The sequence below is a fragment of the Bombina bombina genome, chromosome 3 (genome assembly GCF_027579735.1).
Source record: "Bombina bombina isolate aBomBom1 chromosome 3, aBomBom1.pri, whole genome shotgun sequence".
NCBI lineage: Eukaryota > Metazoa > Chordata > Amphibia > Anura > Bombinatoridae > Bombina > Bombina bombina.
Window position 1 is genome coordinate 1,271,163,706 of NC_069501.1, and position 22,677 is coordinate 1,271,186,382.

General features: G+C 41.4%; 1 protein-coding gene across 1 annotated transcript in view; it reads right to left on the bottom strand.

Annotated features, from left to right (window-relative positions):
- Positions 1 to 22,677, bottom strand: part of NUP98 (nucleoporin 98 and 96 precursor) — a 655,099-nt gene that overhangs the window by 586,876 nt on the left and 45,546 nt on the right. The window contains 3 exon segments of the mRNA XM_053705662.1: positions 19,670 to 19,853; positions 19,989 to 20,096; positions 21,281 to 21,420. Of these exon segments, the coding sequence (XP_053561637.1) occupies positions 19,670 to 19,853; positions 19,989 to 20,096; positions 21,281 to 21,420 (432 nt within the window).

The window sequence follows — 22,677 nt, forward strand, 5'->3', positions numbered from 1 at the left end:
AGTGAGAAGCTATGGACGCATTAGATCTGGGGTAGGATAGATGGTTGTGAAAGCCACACTATCTCCATTTTCTCCTAATTAAACTCTAATTTATGGGGATCTATGGATCTGAGATCTAGTTAGAGTTCACTGTGAATTCCTCTATGAAAACAGCTGTGGGGAGATTGTGGCAGACTTCTTCATACCAGGTTCCCTGATATTTTCATATAGTAAGAACTGGGGTAGATAGAGTACTGTGTTAAAATAATGCTCAGTTTGATGGTAGAATCATTAATTTTGAAGATCTCCAGGTTTGTTATGTCAGAGTGCTTTATAGAGCTTTGTTAGAAACAAACCGAATAATACAGCTGTTATACAGGTTACCATAAGTCAGGTTTGTAATGTTACCTTTAATATTTTCACAGTATTCTAAATTCAACTTTAAATTCCTAATTATGAAGCACTGCATTGTGAGAGGTTGAGGGAGTGTATAGACTCTGCCCCTATTAAGATACTGCTACAGAATTTACATATTTGGAGGGAGCATTGCTAGTTATATATGCTATTTAGAATCAGACCTATCTAACAGTTAATCATAGTTTTGGTTACCCCTTTATGGGTGTAGTCCTGCAAGGCCCTGTATAACTATGGTACTGAATCCTTGCTTGTAGGTGAGGGAAGCTACTTGAGCAACACTTAGAGACTTCATAGTGGGCTGTAAAGTTTTTTCTTGACTATCACGCATAATGCTCAAAACATTGGGTGTTTTTTGCTCTATATAACAGTTTAAAAGTGTAGCTTATGCACCCTCTATTCTGAAAAATTGTTTGTAGGAGGTCCAAGGGGGGGCCCTGAGACCATTATTCTGTGCCATATCTTCCTACTGAGCTGCGGCTTCAACCTAATGGGAATACATATAAACATTGCAAGCAATAGATAAAATTATGATATTAATGGCTCTATAGTGATATAGTTTCATGGTGAACCAAATGTGTGCATCTTAAGATATTTTCTGTATAGCATATTGTGGGTACAAAAGTGACCCTATATCTTTCTTCCTTTAAAATCCTTCTTTTAAAAATAGGTGAAATGCTAGGGGCTACGAGAGGCTCCTTTATGGTACTTGGGGACAATATCCTATCAGGTTCTAATAATAGATGGAGATATATGTATCATAGGAATATATCTTGTACAACTGCTTGACTATAATACTATAGGTTCAAAAGTGGCCTGTATAATCTATACTTATGTTTATATAGATATGTACGAGTGTGTGGGGTCCCAGCTGATAAATGCCCCAACATTTACCCCATATGTATTTTCAAAGTTTGGGGTCCAAGAGTGGCCACTAATTTCCAGCTAGGGTACGTTTTATATTTATTTCTGCATATCTTAGGGGGTTGTGTGGTATAGCCTACAACACTTATTCTAACCATAATCACCTGTATGTTATTACGATGGGTAATTGAAGACATTTTTATAAGCCCCTCAACACTGAGGGGAGATTAAGAACCAGGTGGCTAATAGTATTTCTTCTGTGTTAAGAATCACTGGCTTATGTTCTGCTGTCTGTGTCGTGGACACACAAAGACCTACTTCTCTCCTTTCAGAGTCCTTTTACGAAAGCTAGGTCTTATGATTACCACTTGTTAAGTTATTTTTTATCCATGTTAAAGTGTTTATATATAAAAAGAGGTACCTCTCATAGCCTATTGTACTTCCTATTGTTTAGGACCTCGTATTGCTTATGGTCTCTAAGACATGCCTATGTATTAGACGCATGAGACTTGTATGTATGTATGTATGTATGTATGTATGTATGCATGTATGTATGCATGTATGTATGCATGTATGCATGTATGCATGTATGCATGTATGCATGTATGCATGTATGCATGTATGCATGTATGCATGTATGCATGTATGCATGTATGCATGTATGTATGTATGCATGTATGCATGTATGTATGCATGTATGTATCTAGGCGTGTTGCCATGACAGTATAAGTTGTGTATGTCATTGCTACCTCAAAAATTATTTAAAAAACAAAAAAAACACAATCACTGGGGGCGGAGCCAACCGCCGATGAGGGCAGACGTATGAGCGGAGCTCCTGGCTTTTAAACTAAAAAAGGAAATTTATGCTTACCTGATAAATTTGTTTCTTTTACGATATGACGGGTCCACGGATTTCATCCTTACTTATGGGATTACGCCTCCTGTTTAGCAGGAAGTGGCAAAGAGCACCAGAGCAGAGCTGTATATATAGCTCCTCCCTTCCCTCCCACTCCGGTCATTCGACCGAAGTTAGGAAGAGAAAGGAAAAGCCAAAGGTGCAGAGTTGACTGAAGTTTAACAAAAATAATTACCTGTGTTAGAAATGACAGGGTGGGCCGTGGACTCGTCATATCGTAAAAGAAACAAATTTATCAGGTAAGCATAAAATTTCCTTTTCTTTTACAAGATATGACGAGTCCACGGATTTCATCCTTACTTAAGGGATACAATACAAAGCTATAGGACACGTATGAAAGGGAGGGACAAGACAGGAATCTAAACGGAAGGCACCACTGCTTGAAGAACCTTTCCCCTAAAACCAGCCTCTGAAGAAGCAAAAGCATCAAATGTTGAAAATTTGGAAAAAGTGTGAAGAGACGACGAAGTTGCAGCCTTGCAAATCTGTTCAACAGAAGCATCATTTTTAAATGACCATGAGGAAGCCACAGCCCTAGTAGAATGAGCCGTTATTCTTTCAGGAGGCTGCTGTCCAGCAGTCTCATATGCCAGACGGATGATACTATTCAGCCAAAAAGAGAAAGGTAGCCGTAGCTTTCTGGCCCTTACACTTTCCAGAAAAAACAATGAATAATGAAGATGATTGAAGGAATTCCTTAGTTGCCGGCAAGTAAAACTTCAGGGCACGGACCACGTCCAAATTATGTAACGCTCCTTCTTAGGAAGAAGGGTTAGGACACAAGGAAGGAACAACAATTTCCTGATTAATATTTTTGTTAGAAACAACCTTAGGAAGGAAACCAGGTATGGTACGTAAAACCACCTTATCAGAATGTAAAATAAGATAAGACGAATCCCATTGTAACGCAGAAAGCTCGGAAACTCTACGAGCAGAAGAAATGGCAACCAAAAATAAAACATTCCAAGATAACTTAATATCTATGGAATGCATGGGTTCAAACGGAACCCATTGAAGAACATTAAGAACTAAATTCAAATTCTGGTCAAAGTCTGGCAGATGTTCAAGACGTTCAGTCTTTTTGTCAAACGCTTGTGTAGTAAAATCGACAAAGCAGAAATTTGTCCCTTTAAGGAACTTGCCGATAACCCCTTCTCCAATCCTTCTTGGAGAAAAGATAAAATCCTGGGAATCCTAACTCTACTCCATGAGTAGCCCTTGGATTTGCACCATCAAAGATATTTACGCCATATCTTATGGTAGATCTTTCTAGTGATAGGCTTATGTGCCTGAATCAAAGTATCAATGACCGAGTCAGAGAACCCTCGCTTAGATGAAATCAAGCATTTAATCTCCAAGCAGTCAGCTGCAGAAAAACTAGATTTGGATGTTGGAAGGGTCCCTGACTGAGAAGGTCCTGCCTCAATGGAAGCTTCCACGGCGGCAGAGGGGACATGTCCACCAGATCGGCATACCAAGTCCTGCGAGGCCACGCAGGCACGATTAAAATTACTGAAGCCCTCTCCTGTTTGATCCGTGCAATTACCCGGGGAAGGAGAGAAAACGGTGGAAACACATAAGCTAGGTTGAACTGCCAAGGCATCAGTTCGGCCTGAGGATCCCTTGACCTGGATCCGTATCTTGGTAGCTTGGCATTCTGACGAGACGCCATCAGATCCAATTCCGGTCTGCCCCATCTGAGAATTAGAGTGGCAAAGACCTCCGGATGGAGTTCCCACTCCCCCGTATGAAACGTCAGTCTGCTTAAAAAGTCAGCTTCCCAGTTGTCCACTCCTGGGATGTAAATTGCTGACAGATAAGAGTGAGCCTCCGCCCATCGAATTATCTTGGATACTTCTGTCATCGCTAAGGAACTCCTTGTTCCTCCCTGATGATTGATGTAAGCTATAGTCGTGATGTTGTCCGACTGAAAGCGGATGAATTTGGTCGAAGCCAACTGAAGCCACGCCTGAAGCGCATTGAATAATGCTCTCAATTCCAGAACATTGATTGGAAGTAGAGACCCCGACCGAGTCAACACACCCTGAGCCTTCAGGGAATTGCAGACTGCACCCCAACCTAGTAGACTGGCGTCCGTTGTCACCATCACCCATGAGGGTCTGCGGAAGCACGTCCCTTGGGACAGATGATCCGGCAACAACCACCAAAGAAGTCTCTTGTCTCCTGATCCAGATCTATGAGGAGACAAATTTGCATAATCTCCATTCCACTGCCTGAGCATGCTCAGTTGTAGTGGTCTGAGATGAAAACGAGCAAATGGAATGATGTCCATTGCCGCCACCATTAATCCAATTACCTCCATGCACTGAGCCACTGATGGCCGAGGATTGGACTGAAGGACTCGGCATGTATTCAGAATCTTTAACTTTCTAACCTCCATCAAGAAAACCTTCATGGATAAGGAATCTATTAGAGTTCCCAAGAAGGGAACCCTTGTCTGTGGAATTAATGAACTCTTTTCTAGATTCACCTTCCACCCGTGAGTCCTCAGAAAGGACAGAACCATGCCTGTATGAGACTGTCAGATGGTAAGACGCCTGAATCAGAATATCGTTCAGATAAGGCTCCACTGCAAATGCCCCGCGGCCTGAGAACTACCAGAAGTGACCCTAGAACCTTTGTGAAGATCCTGGGTGCTGTGGCCAACCCAAAGGGAAGAGCCACAAACTGAAAATGTTTGTCCAGAAAGGCAAACCTTAGGAACTGATAATGATCCTTGTGGATAGGAATATGAAGATATGCATCCTTCAAGTCCACGGTAGTCCTATATTGACCCTCCTGGATCAATGGCAGAATTGTTCGAATAGTCTCCATCTTGAAGGACGGGACTCTGAGAAACTTGTTTAGACTCTTTAGATCTAAATATAGGTCGAAACGTGCCCTCTTTTTTGGAGACCACGAAAAGATTTGAGTAAAACCCCTGCCCCTGTCTTGAATGGGACGAATTACTCCCATAGTAGAGAGGTCTTTCACACAACGTAAGAACGCCTCTTTTTATCTGGTCTACAGACAATCGTGAAAGAAGAAACCTCTCCCTTGGGAGAGAATTTTTGAATTCCAGTTGATACCCTTGGGACACGATTTACACTGTCCAGGGGTCCTGAACATCTCTTACCCAAGCCTGGTCAAAGAAAGTCTGCCCCCTACTAGATCCGGTCCCGGATCAGGGGCCGCCCCTTCATGCTGTCTTGGTAGCAGCAGCGGGCTTCTTGGGTTGTTTACCCTTGTTCCAAGCCTGGTTGGGTCTCCAGACGGACTTGGCCTGAGCAAAATTCCCTTCCTGTTTAGCAGAAGAAGAGGACGAAGAGGGGACTCCTTTAAAGTTCCGAAAGGAACAAAAATTATTTTTGTTTACCTCTCAGTTTAGGTAGGAGATGACCCTTACCTCCCGTAATGTCAGAAATTATTTCTTTCAAGTCAGGCCCGAATAGGGTTTTTCCTTTGAAAGGAATAGCCAAAAGCTTTGACTTGGGTGACACATCAGCAGACCAAGATTTTAACCAAAACGCTCTACGCGCTAAAATGGCAAATCCGGCATTCTTAGCCGCCAATCTGAAAGGCGGCATCAGTAATAAAAGATTAGTCAGCTTAAGAGCCTTAATTCAATCCAAAATATCCTCTAAAAGAGTCTCAGTCTTAAGAGACTCTAAGGCATCAAACCAGAAGGCCGCTGCAGTGGTAACTGGTACAATACAGGCCGTCGGTTGTAAAAGGAAACCCTGATGAATAAATAACTTTTAGAAGACCCTCCAATTTCTTATCCATAGGGTCTTTGAAAGCACAACTGTCCTCAATAAGAATAGTTGTACGCTTAGCCAGGGTAGATATAGCTCCCTCCACCTTAGGAACAGTTTGCCAAGAGTCCAGAACAGTGTCCGATATGGGATACATTTTCTTAAAATTAGGAGAAGGTGAGAACGGGATACCCGTTCCATTCCCGCGTAATAATTTCCGAGATTCTCTTAGGAACCGGAAAAACATGAGTAAGCAGGTACCTCTAAGTATTTGTCCATCTTACACAATTTCTCTGGTGGTACCACGATAGAGTCACAGTCATCCAGAGTCGCTAAAACCTCCCGAAGTAACAGGCGGAGGTGTTAAAGCATAAATATAAAGGACATGACGTCCGAGTCCGTCTGAGGTAACACTTCCCGAATCAGAAAGTTACCCCTCAGACAGAAGTTCCCTGACCCCTAATTCAGATCCCTGTAAGGGTACATCGGAAATAGCCAACAAAGCATCAGAGGTCTCAGTATTCAAATTGACTTCTGTCCTGCTGCGTTTGCCCTGTAATACTGGCAACTTAGATAAAACCTCTGTAAGGGTAGATGGCATAACTGCAGCCATATCCTGCAGAGTAAATGAAGTAGACGCGGTTGAAGAACCCGGCGTCGCTTGGGTGGGCGTTAAAGGTTGTGACGCTTGGGGAGAAAGTAGCGGCATACCCTGATTCTCCTCAGAATGAGAATCATCCTTAAACACACTATCCTTAAATAAAATTTGCTCTTTACAATGTAAGGCCCTTTCAGTACATGAGGGACAAATAGTAAGAGGGGGTTCCACAATGGCATCTAAACACATAGAACAAGTAGTTTCCTCAAGTTCAGACATGTTAAACAGACTAGCAATAATAGTTCTTTATTTGAAATAGAGTTCTGAAGTCAAATTACATAGACAATTTTTGAATCGAACAGTGTACTGCGCCTTTAAATAATAAAAGCGCAACAATTTTTCTGTTATTTCAGAAACAACGTTTACAGCAATAAAAACTGTCCTCAAGTGCCCAAAATAGCTTAACAATATTGCACCACTTTGCTTAGATATGTTATATATCAAATTATATCGAATTTATAAGCTATAACAACCTTTTATTAATTCAGGCCCCTGCACCTCGCCACAGCTCCGCTGCGGCGCCTACAAGCCCCCAGAACACACTGATTCTGCTTAAGTCTCTTGTCAAAACTACTTAGGCCCCACCGAAGCCCAGGACCTTGCTGTCTATCCGATCCGGATGATACTGCGCAGCTGAGCGCGCAAAATTAGGCCCCACCCACAATGGGCGTAACTCTAGCCTTACTGAGACCCGCATGGGTAGTAAAGGAAAAGAAACATGTCGGTTCCCAAATAAAGTATTAACCCATGTGCCCCTCTTACATACACCTCAATTACAAAGTGTAACTTCATTTAAAAAGCTGCACTCCCTCAGGCCAGTTATAATGAAATGACAATGACAGCCCTTAATCAGCAAACCGCATCTCCCAGCGTCTAGCCCACACTGAATATACCTTAAAGATATCCTTAGACATATTTAGCAATCAATATAAAGGTAATTCCAGGTACACCATTTACATACATATAGTGCATACTGATTACCCCTCCCCAGATAGGGAATAATGTCAGCCTGTTCTGATGCATCAAGTCTCCCCAGAAACAAATGACTGAACATACCTCAATGCTGCTTGTAGCATGACATGGTTCTCCACACTGAAGATATTTCTTTTACACTACCTTCAACTGCTCTGTGGAAACCAGCAGGATCTTAGGTAATGTTTGCTAAGATCATCAACATCAGGGCAGAAAAATAAGATGTCTCCACTCCTCTTAGGATGAAGTGACTGACTATTTCTCCCTGAGAAAAATTGTACTCACTGGCACCATTTGAAAATAAAAAAAAACTTCTTGATTGAAGAATCTAAACTAACACCTCACTTTACCTCTTCCTATCACTAACACAGGCAAAGAGAATGACTGGAGTGAAAGAGCTATATATACAGCTCTGCTGTGGTGCTCTTTGCCACTTCCTGCTAAACAGGAGGCGTAATCCCATAAGCATGAAATCCGTGGACTCGTCATATCTTGTAAAAGAAAAATGTAAAATAATTTATTATAAGCCTAGATTTATGCCCAATACCCGTCTAAGCATTTCAAGCAAGGTAAAGCCCTACACAGAGGAGGTACACAGGATTATGGCTTCTCAACCTTGCCATCCGGTAAGCACTGCCGTTTCCTCCACTGGGCCCTCTAGCCTTAGCCATCTTTAATATCAGAGGAACTAGCGGAATAGCCAGGTCTGGAGTATTGTAAAGTGACATGGTATTCTACTGTTGATGGGACACCCCAACACTCGTTTTGGAGAACTTTCTCAGTCTGACTTAAAGCTTTATCCTTTACAAGATGCTTAGCTATGGATTTGTGTCTTATGATAATACAGTTTGATGTCTCAGACTCGGTTTTATCTATAGCATATGGCTTAACTTGTGATGTCCTGGAGAACAGACCCCTCAGCTAGTGCTTTAAGCATAATTTGTCAATATAGCTATCCATCCTACATAAGGGACATAATGGTGAATAGCTTGTATTTGTACAATGTTAACTTGGGCGTTTGGAGAGTTCCTTTGGTAGGCACTCGCATCTCCCCCTCTCTCTATATATGTTACTGTATCTAACCAAGTGTATTCATTAGGGCTGGTTTACATCTCTACATGCCGGATCCCTCTTAACTTCTCTACAAGAATCATATATTGAATTGTGAGACCATGTATTATGACACATGTACTTTTGTAACATCTCTCCTTCAGAGTCCTTTGCCATTAGCTTCATCTCATACTGCTAGGAGGGCGGTCCGTTTAGCTATAGGATTAAGGCAACCAGAACAGATCCTAATAAGTTTGTTAAGTTTGCAGCATATAGAGCTGTACTACACGCTTGGTAATATGCTATTATATATTGCTTGTCTACATACACTAATGTTAAAGTAAGGTTTTAAAATCGAACTTCATGCATGCTTGGTATACATTAGAGTTCATCTCCATGCTAGCGTGTAATGCGTAATGCTCCTGTTGTATCATAACTAAATTCATAGTATATACTGTCCGTTTATGAACAGAAGTTAGGTTAGCTATATAAATTTGCTGTTTTACCATTATTTGTCAAAACACCAATGTAGTCTATTTCCCTTAGAGTTCTATTGATCATACGCAGTACTGCTACATTTCATAGCTAAGCAGCAGGCCTATCTCAGGCACACAGTTCTACATTATAGGAACCCATGACCATTTTTATGGTGTTTGAGTAGGTAACCATATAGTATGTACAGCCAACTTCTAAACAGCTTATTACATATCCTTTTTACTATAGTTGGAGGGAAGTCTAATATCACATCAAGTTGAGCTTTATTCTCTCCCCTCATGTATACACTAAAACATGGATCCTCTCTCTCCCCCCTAGTGGGCAGAGGGAGGGAGGGGTGTTGCAGTTGACAGTGGTGGGGGATGTTGGTTTCGATTGCTGTCTGATATTGCATAAACAATCCTTATTGGGCTATGGCTATATAACAGATATAGAGAGAGGGAACCTGATTAACTATACAGTATACACTTCTAAAGGCTCTTATGATTTGGAGCTTACATATCTGTAACACACGGTATCCTATATGAGACAACCTAGACATGTTAGGGCTTCCAATGTGCTGCGATACTATGTAACATTACCACGTAGGTGCATATTCTGGGGTTGGGGCTATAAATTATAGTTATCTGTTCTAGGTACACCAAGTTACCTTTTACGTATAATATAATGAGTCTCACATACTCGCTTCAAGAAGTTGCGTATAATTGAAGGACTCTTCAATAGTAATAACTTAACAGCTACAACTTGCCGTTAATTCCATCTCACTAAAATAATCATGACTGTTTAAAATATAATCATACAAGGCGATTTATTTCATCAGGGAGTTAAGGCCAACTACTGTAACCATTCAACCAACCACTGTTTAAAGGGACAGTCTACACCAGAATTGTTATTGTTTAAAAAGATGGATAATCCCTTTATTGCCCATTCCTGAGTTTTGCATAACCAACACAGTTATATTAATATACTTTATATCTCTGTGATTACCTTGTATCTGGGCCTCTGCAGACTGCCCCCTTATCTCAGTGCTTTTGACAGGCATGCAGATTAGCCAATCAGTGCAGACTCCTAAATAACTACATGGGAGTGAGCATACTGTTATCTATATGACACATGAACTAGTACTGTAACTGAAAAACTTTCAAAATGCTCTGAGCTAAGAGGCGGTTTTCAACGGTTTAGAAATCAGTTTGAGCCGACCTAGGTTTAGATTTTCAAAAATACCACCAAGGAAACAAAGCAAATTTAGTAATAAAAGTCAAATGGAAAGTTGTTTAAATTTTCATGCCCTATCTGAATCATGAAAGTTTAATTTTGACTAGACTGTCTATTTAATGCTATCATTTATATGTCAAAAAACAGAATTTATGTTTACCTGATAAATTACTTTCTCCAACGGTGTGTCCGGTCCACGGCGTCATCCTTACTTGTGGGATATTCTCCTCCCCAACAGGAAATGGCAAAGAGCCCAGCAAAGCTGGTCACATGATCCCTCCTAGGCTCCGCCTACCCCAGTCATTCGACCGACGTTAAGGAGGAATATTAGCATAGGAGAAACCATATGGTACCGTGGTGACTGTAGTTAAAGAAAAGAAATTATCAGACCTGATTAAAAAAACCAGGGCGGGCCGTGGACCGGACACACCGTTGGAGAAAGTAATTTATCAGGTAAACATAAATTCTGTTTTCTCCAACATAGGTGTGTCCGGTCCACGGCGTCATCCTTACTTGTGGGAACCAATACCAAAGCTTTAGGACACGGATGAAGGGAGGGAGCAAATCAGGTCACCTAAATGGAAGGCACCACGGTTTGCAAAACCTTTCTCCCAAAAATAGCCTCAGAAGAAGCAAAAGTATCAAACTTGTAAAATTCGGTAAAAGTGTGCAGTGAAGACCAAGTCGCTGCCCTACATATCTGATCAACAGAAGCCTCGTTCTTGAAGGCCCATGTGGAAGCCACAGCCCTAGTGGAATGAGCTGTGATTCTTTCGGGAGGCTGCCGTCCGGCAGTCTCGTAAGCCAATCTGATGATGCTTTTAATCCAAAAAGAGAGAGAGGTAGAAGTTGCTTTTTGACCTCTCCTTTTACCGGAATAAACAACAAGGACGAAAGGAATACCGGGCCTTTCCCATTCTTTATTAACAATGTCCGCCACCCGCTTGGGTATAGGAAAAGCTTCTGGGAGCCCCGGCACCTCTAGGAACTTGTCCATTTTACATAGTTTCTCTGGGATGACCAACTTGTCACAATCATCCAGAGTGGATAATACCTCCTTAAGCAGAATGCGGAGATGTTCCAACTTAAATTTAAATGTAATCACATCAGGTTCAGCTTGTTGAGAAATGTTCCCTGAATCAGTAATTTCTCCCTCAGACAAAACCTCCCTGGCCCCATCAGACTGGGTTAGGGGCCCTTCAGAAACATTATCAGCGTCGTCATGCTCTTCAGTATCTAAAACAGAGCAGTCGCGCTTACGCTGATAAGTGTTCATTTTGGCTAAAATGTTTTTGACAGAATTATCCATTACAGCCGTTAATTGTTGCATAGTAAGGAGTATTGGCGCGCTAGATGTACTAGGGGCCTCCTGAGTGGGCAAGACTCGTGTAGACGAAGGAGGGAATGATGCAGTACCATGCTTACTCCCCTCACTTGAGGAATCATCTTGGGCATCATTGTCATTGTCACATAAATCACATTTATTTAAATGAATAGGAATTCTGGCTTCCCCACATTCAGAACACAGTCTATCTGGTAGTTCAGACATGTTAAACAGGCATAAACTTGATAACAAAGTACAAAAAACGTTTTAAAATAAAACCATTACTGTCACTTTAAATTTTAAACTGAACACACTTTATTACTGCAATTGCGAAAAAACATGAAGGAATTGTTCAAAATTCTTAAAGCCTTAAAAGTATTGCACACCAAATTTGGAAGCTTTAACCCTTAAAATAACGGAACCGGAGCCGTTTTGAACTTTAACCCCTTTACAGTCCCTGGTATCTGCTTTGCTGAGACCCAACCAAGCCCAAAGGGGAATACGATACCAAATGACGCCTTCAGAAAGTCTTTTCTAAGTATCAGAGCTCCTCTCACATGCGACTGCATGCCATGCCTCTCAAAAACAAGTGCGCAACACCGGCGCGAAAATGAGGCTCTGCCTATGCTTTGGGAAAGCCCCTAAAGAATAAGGTGTCTAAAACAGTGCCTGCCGATATTATTATATCAAAATACCCAAATAAAATGATTCCTCAAGGCTAAATATGTGTTAATAATGAATCGATTTAGCCCAGAAAAAGTCTACAGTCTTAATAAGCCCTTGTGAAGCCCTTATTTACGATCGTAATAAACATGGCTTACCGGATCCCATAGGGAAAATGACAGCTTCCAGCATTACATCGTCTTGTTAGAATGTGTCATACCTCAAGCAGCAAGAGACTGCTCACTGTTCCCCCAACTGAAGTTAATTGCTCTCAACAGTCCTGTGTGGAACAGCCATGGATTTTAGTGACGGTTGCTAAAATCATTTTCCTCATACAAACAGAAATCTTCATCTCTTTTCTGTTTGAGTAAATAGTACATACCAGCACTATTTCAAAATAACAAACTCTTGATTGAATAATAAAAACTACAGTTAAACACTAAAAAACTCTAAGCCATCTCCGTGGAGATGTTGCCTGTACAACGGCAAAGAGAATGACTGGGGTAGGCGGAGCCTAGGAGGGATCATGTGACCAGCTTTGCTGGGCTCTTTGCCATTTCCTGTTGGGGAGGAGAATATCCCACAAGTAAGGATGACGCCGTGGACCGGACACACCTATGTTGGAGAAAACGAGATTCTTAAATTATCAATGGCTATGTAGTATACAATTATCACCCTTTAATGTATGAGACTTAATTGTCAATTATGTATTCTTTGGGAAGAGACAACATTGCTGGTTCATGTATATTGCTTGTCATGTTATTGAACTGATGATTACAATGCCCTGTTACTAGCTGCCATCCTCCTAGTCTGAAGCCTTACTAGTTCCCAGTTTAAGAGAGAGTGGTCAGAAATAATACAGATGGTTCCTTGAAAGAACAGTTGACAGATACGTATGCAAAGCTCAGAACAAGGGGATATGCTAATCATCTACAGGAAGCATAAAGGGACATAGTATATCACAGGAACAAGCATTAGTGACGAACATTAGGGAACCGAAGTTGAACGGATATTCTCTACTGAATTTACACCTGAGAAAACAGAATTTATGCTTACCTGATAAATTACTTTCTCCAACGGTGTGTCCGGTCCACGGCGTCATCCTTACTTGTGGGATATTCTCTTCCCCAACAGGAAATGGCAAAGAGTCCCAGCAAAGCTGGTCACATGATCCCTCCTAGGCTCCGCCCACCCCAGTCATTCGACCGACGGACAGGAGAAAATATATATATAGGAGGCGTCATCCTTACTTGTGGGAACCAATACCAAAGCTTTAGGACACGGATGAAGGGAGGGAGCAAATTAGGTCACCTAAATGGAAGGCACCACGGCTTGCAAAACCTCTCTCCCAAAAATAGCCTCCGAAGAAGCAAAAGTATCAAATTTGTAAAATTTGGCAAAAGTGTGCAGTGAAGACCAAGTCGCTGCCTTACATATCTGGTCAACAGAAGCCTCGTTCTTGAAGGCCCATGTGGAAGCCACAGCCCTAGTGGAGTGAGCTGTGATTCTTTCAGGAGGCTGCCGTCCGGCAGTCTCATAAGCCAATCGGATAATGCTTTTAAGCCAAAAGGAAAGAGAGGTAGAAGTCGCTTTTTGACCTCTCCTTTTACCAGAATAAACAACAAACAAGGAAGATGTTTGTCTGAAATCTTTAGTAGCCTCTAAATAGAATTTTAGAGCACGGACTACGTCCAAATTGTGTAACAAACGTTCCTTCTTTGAAACTGGATTCGGACACAAAGAAGGTACAACTATCTCCTGGTTAATATTTTTGTTGGAAACAACTTTCGGAAGAAAACCAGGCTTAGTACGCAAAACCACCTTATCTGCATGGAACACCAGATAAGGAGGAGAACACTGCAGAGCAGATAACTCTGAAACTCTTCTAGCAGAAGAAATTGCAACCAAAAACAAAACTTTCCAAGATAATAACTTAATATCTACGGAATGTAAGGGTTCAAACGGAACCCCTTGAAGAACTGAAAGAACTAGATTTAGACTCCAGGGAGGAGTCAAAGGTCTGTAAACAGGCTTGATCCTAACCAGAGCCTGAACAAATGCTTGAACATCTGGCACAGCTGCCAGTCTTTTGTGAAGTAAAACAGATAAAGCAGAGATCTGTCCCTTCAGAGAACTTGCAGATAATCCTTTCTCCAAACCTTCTTGTAGAAAGGATAGAATCTTAGGAATTTTTATCTTGTTCCATGGGAATCCTTTAGATTCACACCAACAGATATATTTTTTCCATATTTTATGGTAAATTTTTCTAGTTACAGGCTTTCTAGCCTGAATCAGAGTATCTATTACAGAATCTGAAAACCCACGCTTTGATAAAATCAAGCGTTCAATCTCCAAGCCATCAGTTGGAGGGAAACCAGATTCGGATGTTCGAATGGACCCTGAACAAGAAGGTCCTGTCTCAAAGGTAGCTTCCATGGTGGAGCCGATGACATATTGACCAGGTCTGCATACCAAGTCCTGCGTGGCCACGCAGGAGCTATCAAGATCACCGAGGCCCTCTCCTGATTGATCCTGGCTACCAGCCTGGGGATGAGAGGAAACGGTGGGAATACATAAGCTAGGTTGAAGGTCCAAGGTGCTACTAGTGCATCTACTAGGGTCGCCTTGGGATCCCTGGATCTGGACCCGTAGCAAGGAACCTTGAAGTTCTGACGAGACGCCATCAGATCGATGTCTGGAATGCCCCATAATTGAGTTATTTGGGCAAAGATTTCCGGATGGAGTTCCACTCCCCCGGATGGAATGTCTGACGACTCAGAAAATCCGCTTCCCAATTTTCCACTCCTGGGATGTGGATCGCAGACAAGTGGCAGGAGTGATCCTCCGCCCATTGAATTATCTTGGTCACTTCTTTCATCGCCAGGGAAGTCCTTGTTCCCCCCTGATGATTGATATATGCAACGGTCGTCATGTTGTCTGACTGAAACCTTATGAATTTGGCCTTTGCTAGTTGAGGCCAAGCTCTGAGAGCATTGAATATCGCTCTCAGTTCCAGAATGTTTATCGGGAGAAGACTCTTTCCGAGACCATAGACCCTGAGCTTTCAGGGATTCCCAGACCGCGCCCCAGCCCACTAGGCTGGCGTCGGTCGTGACAATGACCCACTCTGGTCTGCGGAAGCTCATTACCTGTGACAGATTGTCCAGGGTCAGCCACCAACGGAGTGAATCTCTGGTCTTTTGATCTACTTGAATCGTCGGAGACAAGTCTGTATAATCCCCATTCCACTGTCTGAGCATGCACAGTTGTAATGGTCTTAGATGAATTCGTGCAAAAGGAACTATGTCCATTGTTGCAACCATCAATCCTATTACTTCCATGCACTGCGCTATGGAAGGACGAGGAACAGAATGAAGTACTTGACAAGAGCTTAGAAGTTTTGATTTTCTGACCTCTGTCAGAAAAATCCTCATTTCTAAGGAATCTATTATTGTTCCCAAGAAGGGAACTCTTGTTGACGGGGACAGAGAACTTTTTTCTTTGTTCACCTTCCATCCGTGAGATCTGAGAAAGGCTAGGACGATGTCCGTATGAGCCTTTGCTTTTGACAGGGACGACGCTTGAATCAGGATGTCGTCCAAGTAAGGTACTACTGCAATGCCCCTTGGTCTTAGAACCGCTAGAAGGGACCCTAGTACCTTTGTGAAAATCCTTGGAGCAGTGGCTAATCCAAATGGAAGTGCCACAAACTGGTAATGCTTGTCCAGAAAAGCGAACCTTAGGAACTGATGATGTTCCTTGTGGATAGGAATATGTAGGTACGCATCCTTTAAATCCACGGTAGTCATAAATTGATTTTCCTGGATAGTAGGTAGGATCGTTCGAATAGTTTCCATTTTGAACGATGGTACCCTGAGAAATTTGTTTAGGATCTTTAGATCCAAAATTGGTCTGAATGTTCCCTCTTTCTTGGGAACTATGAACAGATTGGAATAAAATCCCATTCCTTGTTCTCTTATTGGAACTGGATGTATCACTCCCATCTTTAACAGGTCTTCTACACAATGTAAGAATGCCTGTCTCTTTATTTGGTTTGAAGATAATTGAGACCTGTGGAACCTTCCCCTTGGCGGTAGTTCCCTGAATTCCAGGAGATAACCTTGAGAAACTATTTCTAGCGCCCAAGGATCCTGAACATCTCTTGCCCAAGCCTGAGCAAAGAGAGAAAGTCTGCCCCCCACTAGATCCGGTCCCGGATCGGGGGCTATCCCTTCATGCTGTTTTGGTAGCAGTGGTAGGCTTCTTGGCCTGCTTACCCTTGTTCCAGCCTTGCATTGGTTTCCAGGCTGGTTTGGGTTGTGAAGTATTACCCTCTTGCTTAGAGGATACAGAATTAGAGACTGGTCCGTTTCTGCGAAAGGGACGAAAATTAGGCTTATTATTAGCCTTAAAAGACCTATCCTGTGGGAGGGCGTGGCCCTTTCCCCCAGTGATGTCTGAAATAATCTCTTTCAAATCAGGTCCAAATAATGTTTTACCTTTGAAAGGAATGTTAAGCAATTTTGTCTTGGAAGACACATCCGCTGACCAAGACTTTAGCCAAAGCACTCTGCGCGGCACGACAGCAAACCCTGAATTTTTCGCCGCTAATCTAGCTAATTGCAAAGCGGCATCTAAAACAAAAGAGTTAGCCAATTTAAGTGCTTGAACTCTGTCCATAACCTCCTCATACGAAGATTCTTTACTGAGCGATTTTTCTAGTTCCTCGAACCAGAAACACGCTGCCGTAGTGACAGGAACAATGCATGAAATTGGTTGTAGAAGGTAACCTTGCTGTACAAAAATCTTTTTAAGCAAACCCTCTAATTTCTTATCCATAGGATCTTTGAAAGCACAACTATCTTCGATAGGAATAGTAGTGCGTTTGTTTAGAGTAGAAACCGCCCCCTCGACCTTGGGGACTGTCTGCCATAAGTCCTTTCTGGGGTCGACTATAGGAAATAATTTCTTAAATATAGGGGGGGGGGACAAAAGGTATGCCGGGCCTTTCCCACTCTTTATTTACTATGTCCGCCACCCGCTTGGGTATAGGAAAAGCGTCGGGGGGCACCAGAACCTCTAGGAACTTGTCCATCTTACATAATTTCTCTGGAATGACCAAATTGTCACAATCATCCAGAGTAGATAACACCTCCTTAAGCAGTGCGCGGAGATGTTCTAATTTAAATTTAAATGTCACAACATCAGGTTCAGCTTGATGAGAAATTTTTCCTGAATCTGAAATTTCTCCATCAGACAAAACCTCCCTCATGGCCCCTTGAGATTGGTGTGAGGGTATGTCAGAACCGTTATCATCAGCGTCCTCTTGCTCTTCAGTGTTTAAAACAGAGCAATTGCGCTTTCTCTGATAAGTAGGCATTTTGGATAAAAGATTTGCTATGGAGTTATCCATTACAGCCGTTAATTGTTGCATGGTAATAAGTATTGGCGCACTAGATGTACTAGGGGCCTCCTGTGTGGGCATAACTGGTGTAGACACAGTAGGGGATGATGTAGTATCATGTTTACTCCCCTCATTTGAGGAATCATCTTGGGCAATATCATTATCTGTTGCAATACTGTCCTTACTTTGTTTGGACACTATGGCACAATTATCACATAAATTTAAATGGGGAGACACATTGGCTTTAATACATATAGAACATAGCTTATCTGATGGTACAGACATGTTAAACAGGCTTAAACTTGTCAACAAAGCACAAAAAAACGTTTTAAAATAAAACCGTTACTGTCACTTTAAATTTCAAACTGAAAACACTTTATTACTGAATATGTGAAAAAGTATGAAGGAATTGTTCAAAATTCACCAAAATTTCACCACAGTGTCTTAAAGCATTAAAAGTATTGCACACCAAATTTCAGAGCTTTAACCCTTAAATTAACGGAACCGGAGCCGTTTTTACATTTAAACCCTATACAGTCCCAGAATGAGGCTCTGTCTATAACTAGAAAGGCCCCCATCTGAAAAAGGTGTCCAACACAGTGCCTGCCAATTTTCTAAACGTTCCCCAAGATTATAATACCAATAATTAGTTAGAATCTGCATAATATGCCTAGTAAAGCAACTGTTTTAGCCCAGAAAAATGTCTACCAGTTTTTAAGCCCTTTTTGAAGCCCTTTATTCTTTTATGTTTAACTAAGAAAATGGCTTACTGGTCCCCATGAGGGGAAATGACAGCCTTCCAGCATTACATGGTCTTGTTAGAAATATGGCTAGTCATACCTTAAGCAGAAAAGACTGCTAACTGTTTCCCCCAACTGAAGTTACTTCATCTCAACAGTCCTGTGTGGAAACAGCAATTGATTTTAGTTACTGTCTGCTAAAATCATCTTCCTCTTACAAACAGAAATCTTCATCCTTTTCTGTTTCAGAGTAAATAGTACATACCAGCACTATTTTAAAATAACAAACACTTGATAGAAGAATAAAACTAAATTTAAACACCAAAAAACTCTTAACCATCTCCGTGGAGATGTTGCCTGTGCAACGGCAAAGAGAATGACTGGGGTGGGCGGAGCCTAGGAGGGATCATGTGACCAGCTTTGCTGGGCTCTTTGCCATTTCCTGTTGGGGAAGAGAATATCCCACAAGTAAGGATGACGCCGTGGACCGGACACACCAATGTTGGAGAAATTGGAATTTCTTGAAATCCAACAGAAGAACTGAGGTATTTTAACAAACATAAGTGTTTGCCTTTTGAGTCCCTAGAAAGCCCCATGGTAGGTTATAGGAAGGGAAGGTCACTTAGGGATGTGTTACTACATTCTGATTATAGACAGAGCTAAACAACTAAAACATGGTTGGGTACTAATAGGAATGGTTATCATTGTAATGGATGACCAACATGTAGGGGTTTATCAGAGTAAGAATTTTGTGCACCCATGGAAAGATAAATGATATACCATTGAATATAGAGTGACATGCCCTACCAATTATATAGTTTATATCCTGCATTGTCCCTGTGGGAAATTATATATACACTGAAGACCCAAGATGACCGTACACGCATGGCTAACCACCTGTTGGCAACACACAGCACTTGATTCAGGCTGTGCTGAGCAACCTGTGGGGGTCTCACTGGAGATCACGGGCCACTTTCCTGGAGGACCTGGGAGCCTATTTACAAGCAGGGACCACTTTCTCCAGGGGCTTTAGAGCCTATTTGCAGGCAGGGCCACTTTAGTGGATTGCCTGGGAGCCTATTGGCACCCAAGGGCCACTTTGCCAGGGTGCCTTGGCTTTGAAAAGCTAGAAATAACTATTTGCCAAAAAAAAAAAAATACATACACATAAACAAAACATACACTAAGTTACATACACACAAGAAAAAAAGCCAACTTACCTGTGCCAAATGCAGTTTTATTTCCACCAAATGTGAAGCTGGAGCTGGCTGGCGTAGAACCAAACAAGCCAGTGGATGCACTTGATGTGGGTGTTGAAGATCCAAACAAGCCTGTCCCTGTGGCAGCTCCAACAGGATTCTGGGGCCCTTTCCTGTTGGCCTGATAATCCTCAAGACGCAATTCCTGAAAAATCAGGAAGAGAGGTGCTACAGTAAGCAGTGTATTTTAAGGGTTGTGCTGTCCATAAGGGTCATTAAGATGCTCAGAAAGATTTTCATTACCAGGAAAAAGGCGATAAAACCAAATCACTTCACTCACCTCCAGAGATTTACTCTCATATTCCTTCATAGCAGTGATGCACTGGTGCTTGGTGCTGATGTTGGTTGTTACGCCCCCCTTTGCCATTGTGTCCGTGCCAGCCGGGGGCTGCAGTCAAAAAGAAGTGCAAATAAACTCCCAATATTTGTAACAAAGATAGAACACAACTCAATATTCTCAGGGCTCAAAATTTCAAATCCTAAGCTAATAGCAAGCCCATAATGTTACTCGACACTTGATCCCCATTCACTACCCCCCCCCCACACACCTCACCAACTAAACCACCCCCCATTCTTTGCATATGTTTAGAGAATGTGAAACTTAATGTGCAGTCATTTTATAATGTTTTTTGTTTTATACCATAAAATAAATAATGCTACATATAGTAATAAATTAACAAATAAGTAAATAGCATTTAGCAACATCAACTAGGGTTCTGGACAGAAAAAGGAAGTTGTTTGAGAGAAAGCAGAGAGTGTTGACATTAAAGGGACACTGAACCCAAATTTTTTCTTTCATGATTCAGATAGAGCAGCAATTCTAAGCAACTTTCAAATTTACTCCTATTATCAATTTTTCTTCGTTCTCTTGCTATCTTTATTTGCATCTAAATTGTTATTTGGTTCAGCTCTTGTTTATTGGTCGGTTAAATCAATCCACCAATCAGCAAGAACCCAGGTTGTTCACTAAAAATGGGCCGGCATCTAAATTTACATTCTTGCTTTTCAAATAAAGATACCAAGAGAATGAATAAATTTAATAGGAGTAAATTAGAAAGTTGCATGGTCTGAATCACAAAAGAAAAAATTTGGGTTCAGTGTCCCTTTAATGTGAGGTCAAAGCAGATCTGGATTTTTTTTTTTAGAATTAGCTCTCGTCTATCTTTCTCCACTCCTTCTCTCCAATCTCTTTTTACCACTACCCTTCTCTGTCAGGCCATATCTTCTCTTTACACCTCTCATATCCCTTCACTATTTGTTTTTCTTCTCTACTCTTAATGCTATATTTGTCTCCACTTTTCCTCTCCAATATCTCTCTGCCCATGTTTACCCTCTCAGAAGAGAGGGTCTAAGACCAATGGGGTCCCTATAGCCCTAGAGGAATATCATATCCTTGCCCTTTCATGCATTTATAATATCCCTTTAGATAATATTTGTAGATATTCACTCACTAAATTTCACTCGCCACTGTGAAATTTCTACTCGCCAATGGCTAGTAGAAATTTTGAGCCCTGATATTTTGTATACAGAGAACATAAACGGAGCAAATCACAAAAAGTAAAAAATACTTACATTAAATTTAATCGTGGTACCGGTTGGTGCTGCATTAAAAGTAGTCTGCCCAAAGAGAGAACCAGAAGTGCCCCCAAAAGGGTTTGAAGTTGTTTGTGTGTTCCCAAAGAGACCACCACTGCTTGTACTTGTTCCAAAATCTGTTTTACAGACAAAAAAAACAAACATTACAACAGGCAGAAAGTGTATGGCAAGACTGCTACTAAACAGATAAAGGGGAATTTCAGTTTGTCTTTTTTTTTCTTACACTTAGTCTTTCTGAAAAAGTGAGGTTCCTGATTGTAAACATTTGTTTCCATACTTGAGTGTGCACTTGTTAAAGTGCGAGTGTCCCTATTAGCCAGTGAGTAACTGATTAAGCAGTATCAGTTGTGCACAAACAGACAAATACTGATACATACACTTCAACAGTTTGAACAAAAGCAAATTTGAACAAAATTTAATAAAATAAAAAATAAAAAAGTGGCCAGATTTGTTGGGCCTATAAGTCTCCTCTGCTGTCAAAACTTAAAGCAACATTTCTAATTTAGTAATGACACTAAATATCAATATGAATGACAGAAAACAGTTTAAAAAATGGTAACTATTTCTCTAAATCTCTCTAATCTCTGTATAGCCTCACTAAATACAGTTTTACATTTTTGTGGAGTAAACCATTTGTTTTTCAAATTATAAACAAAGTCTCCCTAAAACTTAGTATACAGAAGTTTAAGTTCTTAAAAACTAAAACAGTCTTAGTTTACATTTATGATAAATCCGAATAAGTAAAATAATATTACACACACTTGAGGATACACTGCCTATAGGTTAAATACAGGGTCAGCAAAAATAAAAGGCAACAAGCTGTGGGGGGCGGGCACTCATGTTATCTTGTGGGGTTTTAGTTTAAAGGGGCACTGCAATCAAAAAAACAAAAAATGCTTACCTGATAAATTTCTCTCTTGTGGTGTATCCAGTTCACGGGTTCATCCATTACTTGTGGGATAGTCTCCTTCCCAACAGGAAGTTGCAAGAGGACACCCACAGCAGAGCTGTCTATATAGCTCCTCCCCTAACTGCCACCCCCAGTCATTCGACCGAAGACGAGCAAGAAAAAGGAGAAACTATAGGGTGCAGTGGTGGCTGTAGTTTAAAAATAAAAAACACCTGCCTTAAAATGACAGGGCGGGCCGTGGACTGGATACACCACAAGAGAAATAAATTTATCAGGTAAGCATAAATTTAGTTCTCTTGTAAGGTGTATCCAGTCCACAGGTTCATCCATTACTTGTGGGATACCAATACCAAAGCTTTAGGATGAAGGGAGGGACAAGGCAGGTACTTAAACAGAAGGCACCACTGCCTGCAAGACCTTTCTCCCAAAAATATCCTCTGAGGAAGCAAAAGTATCAAATTTG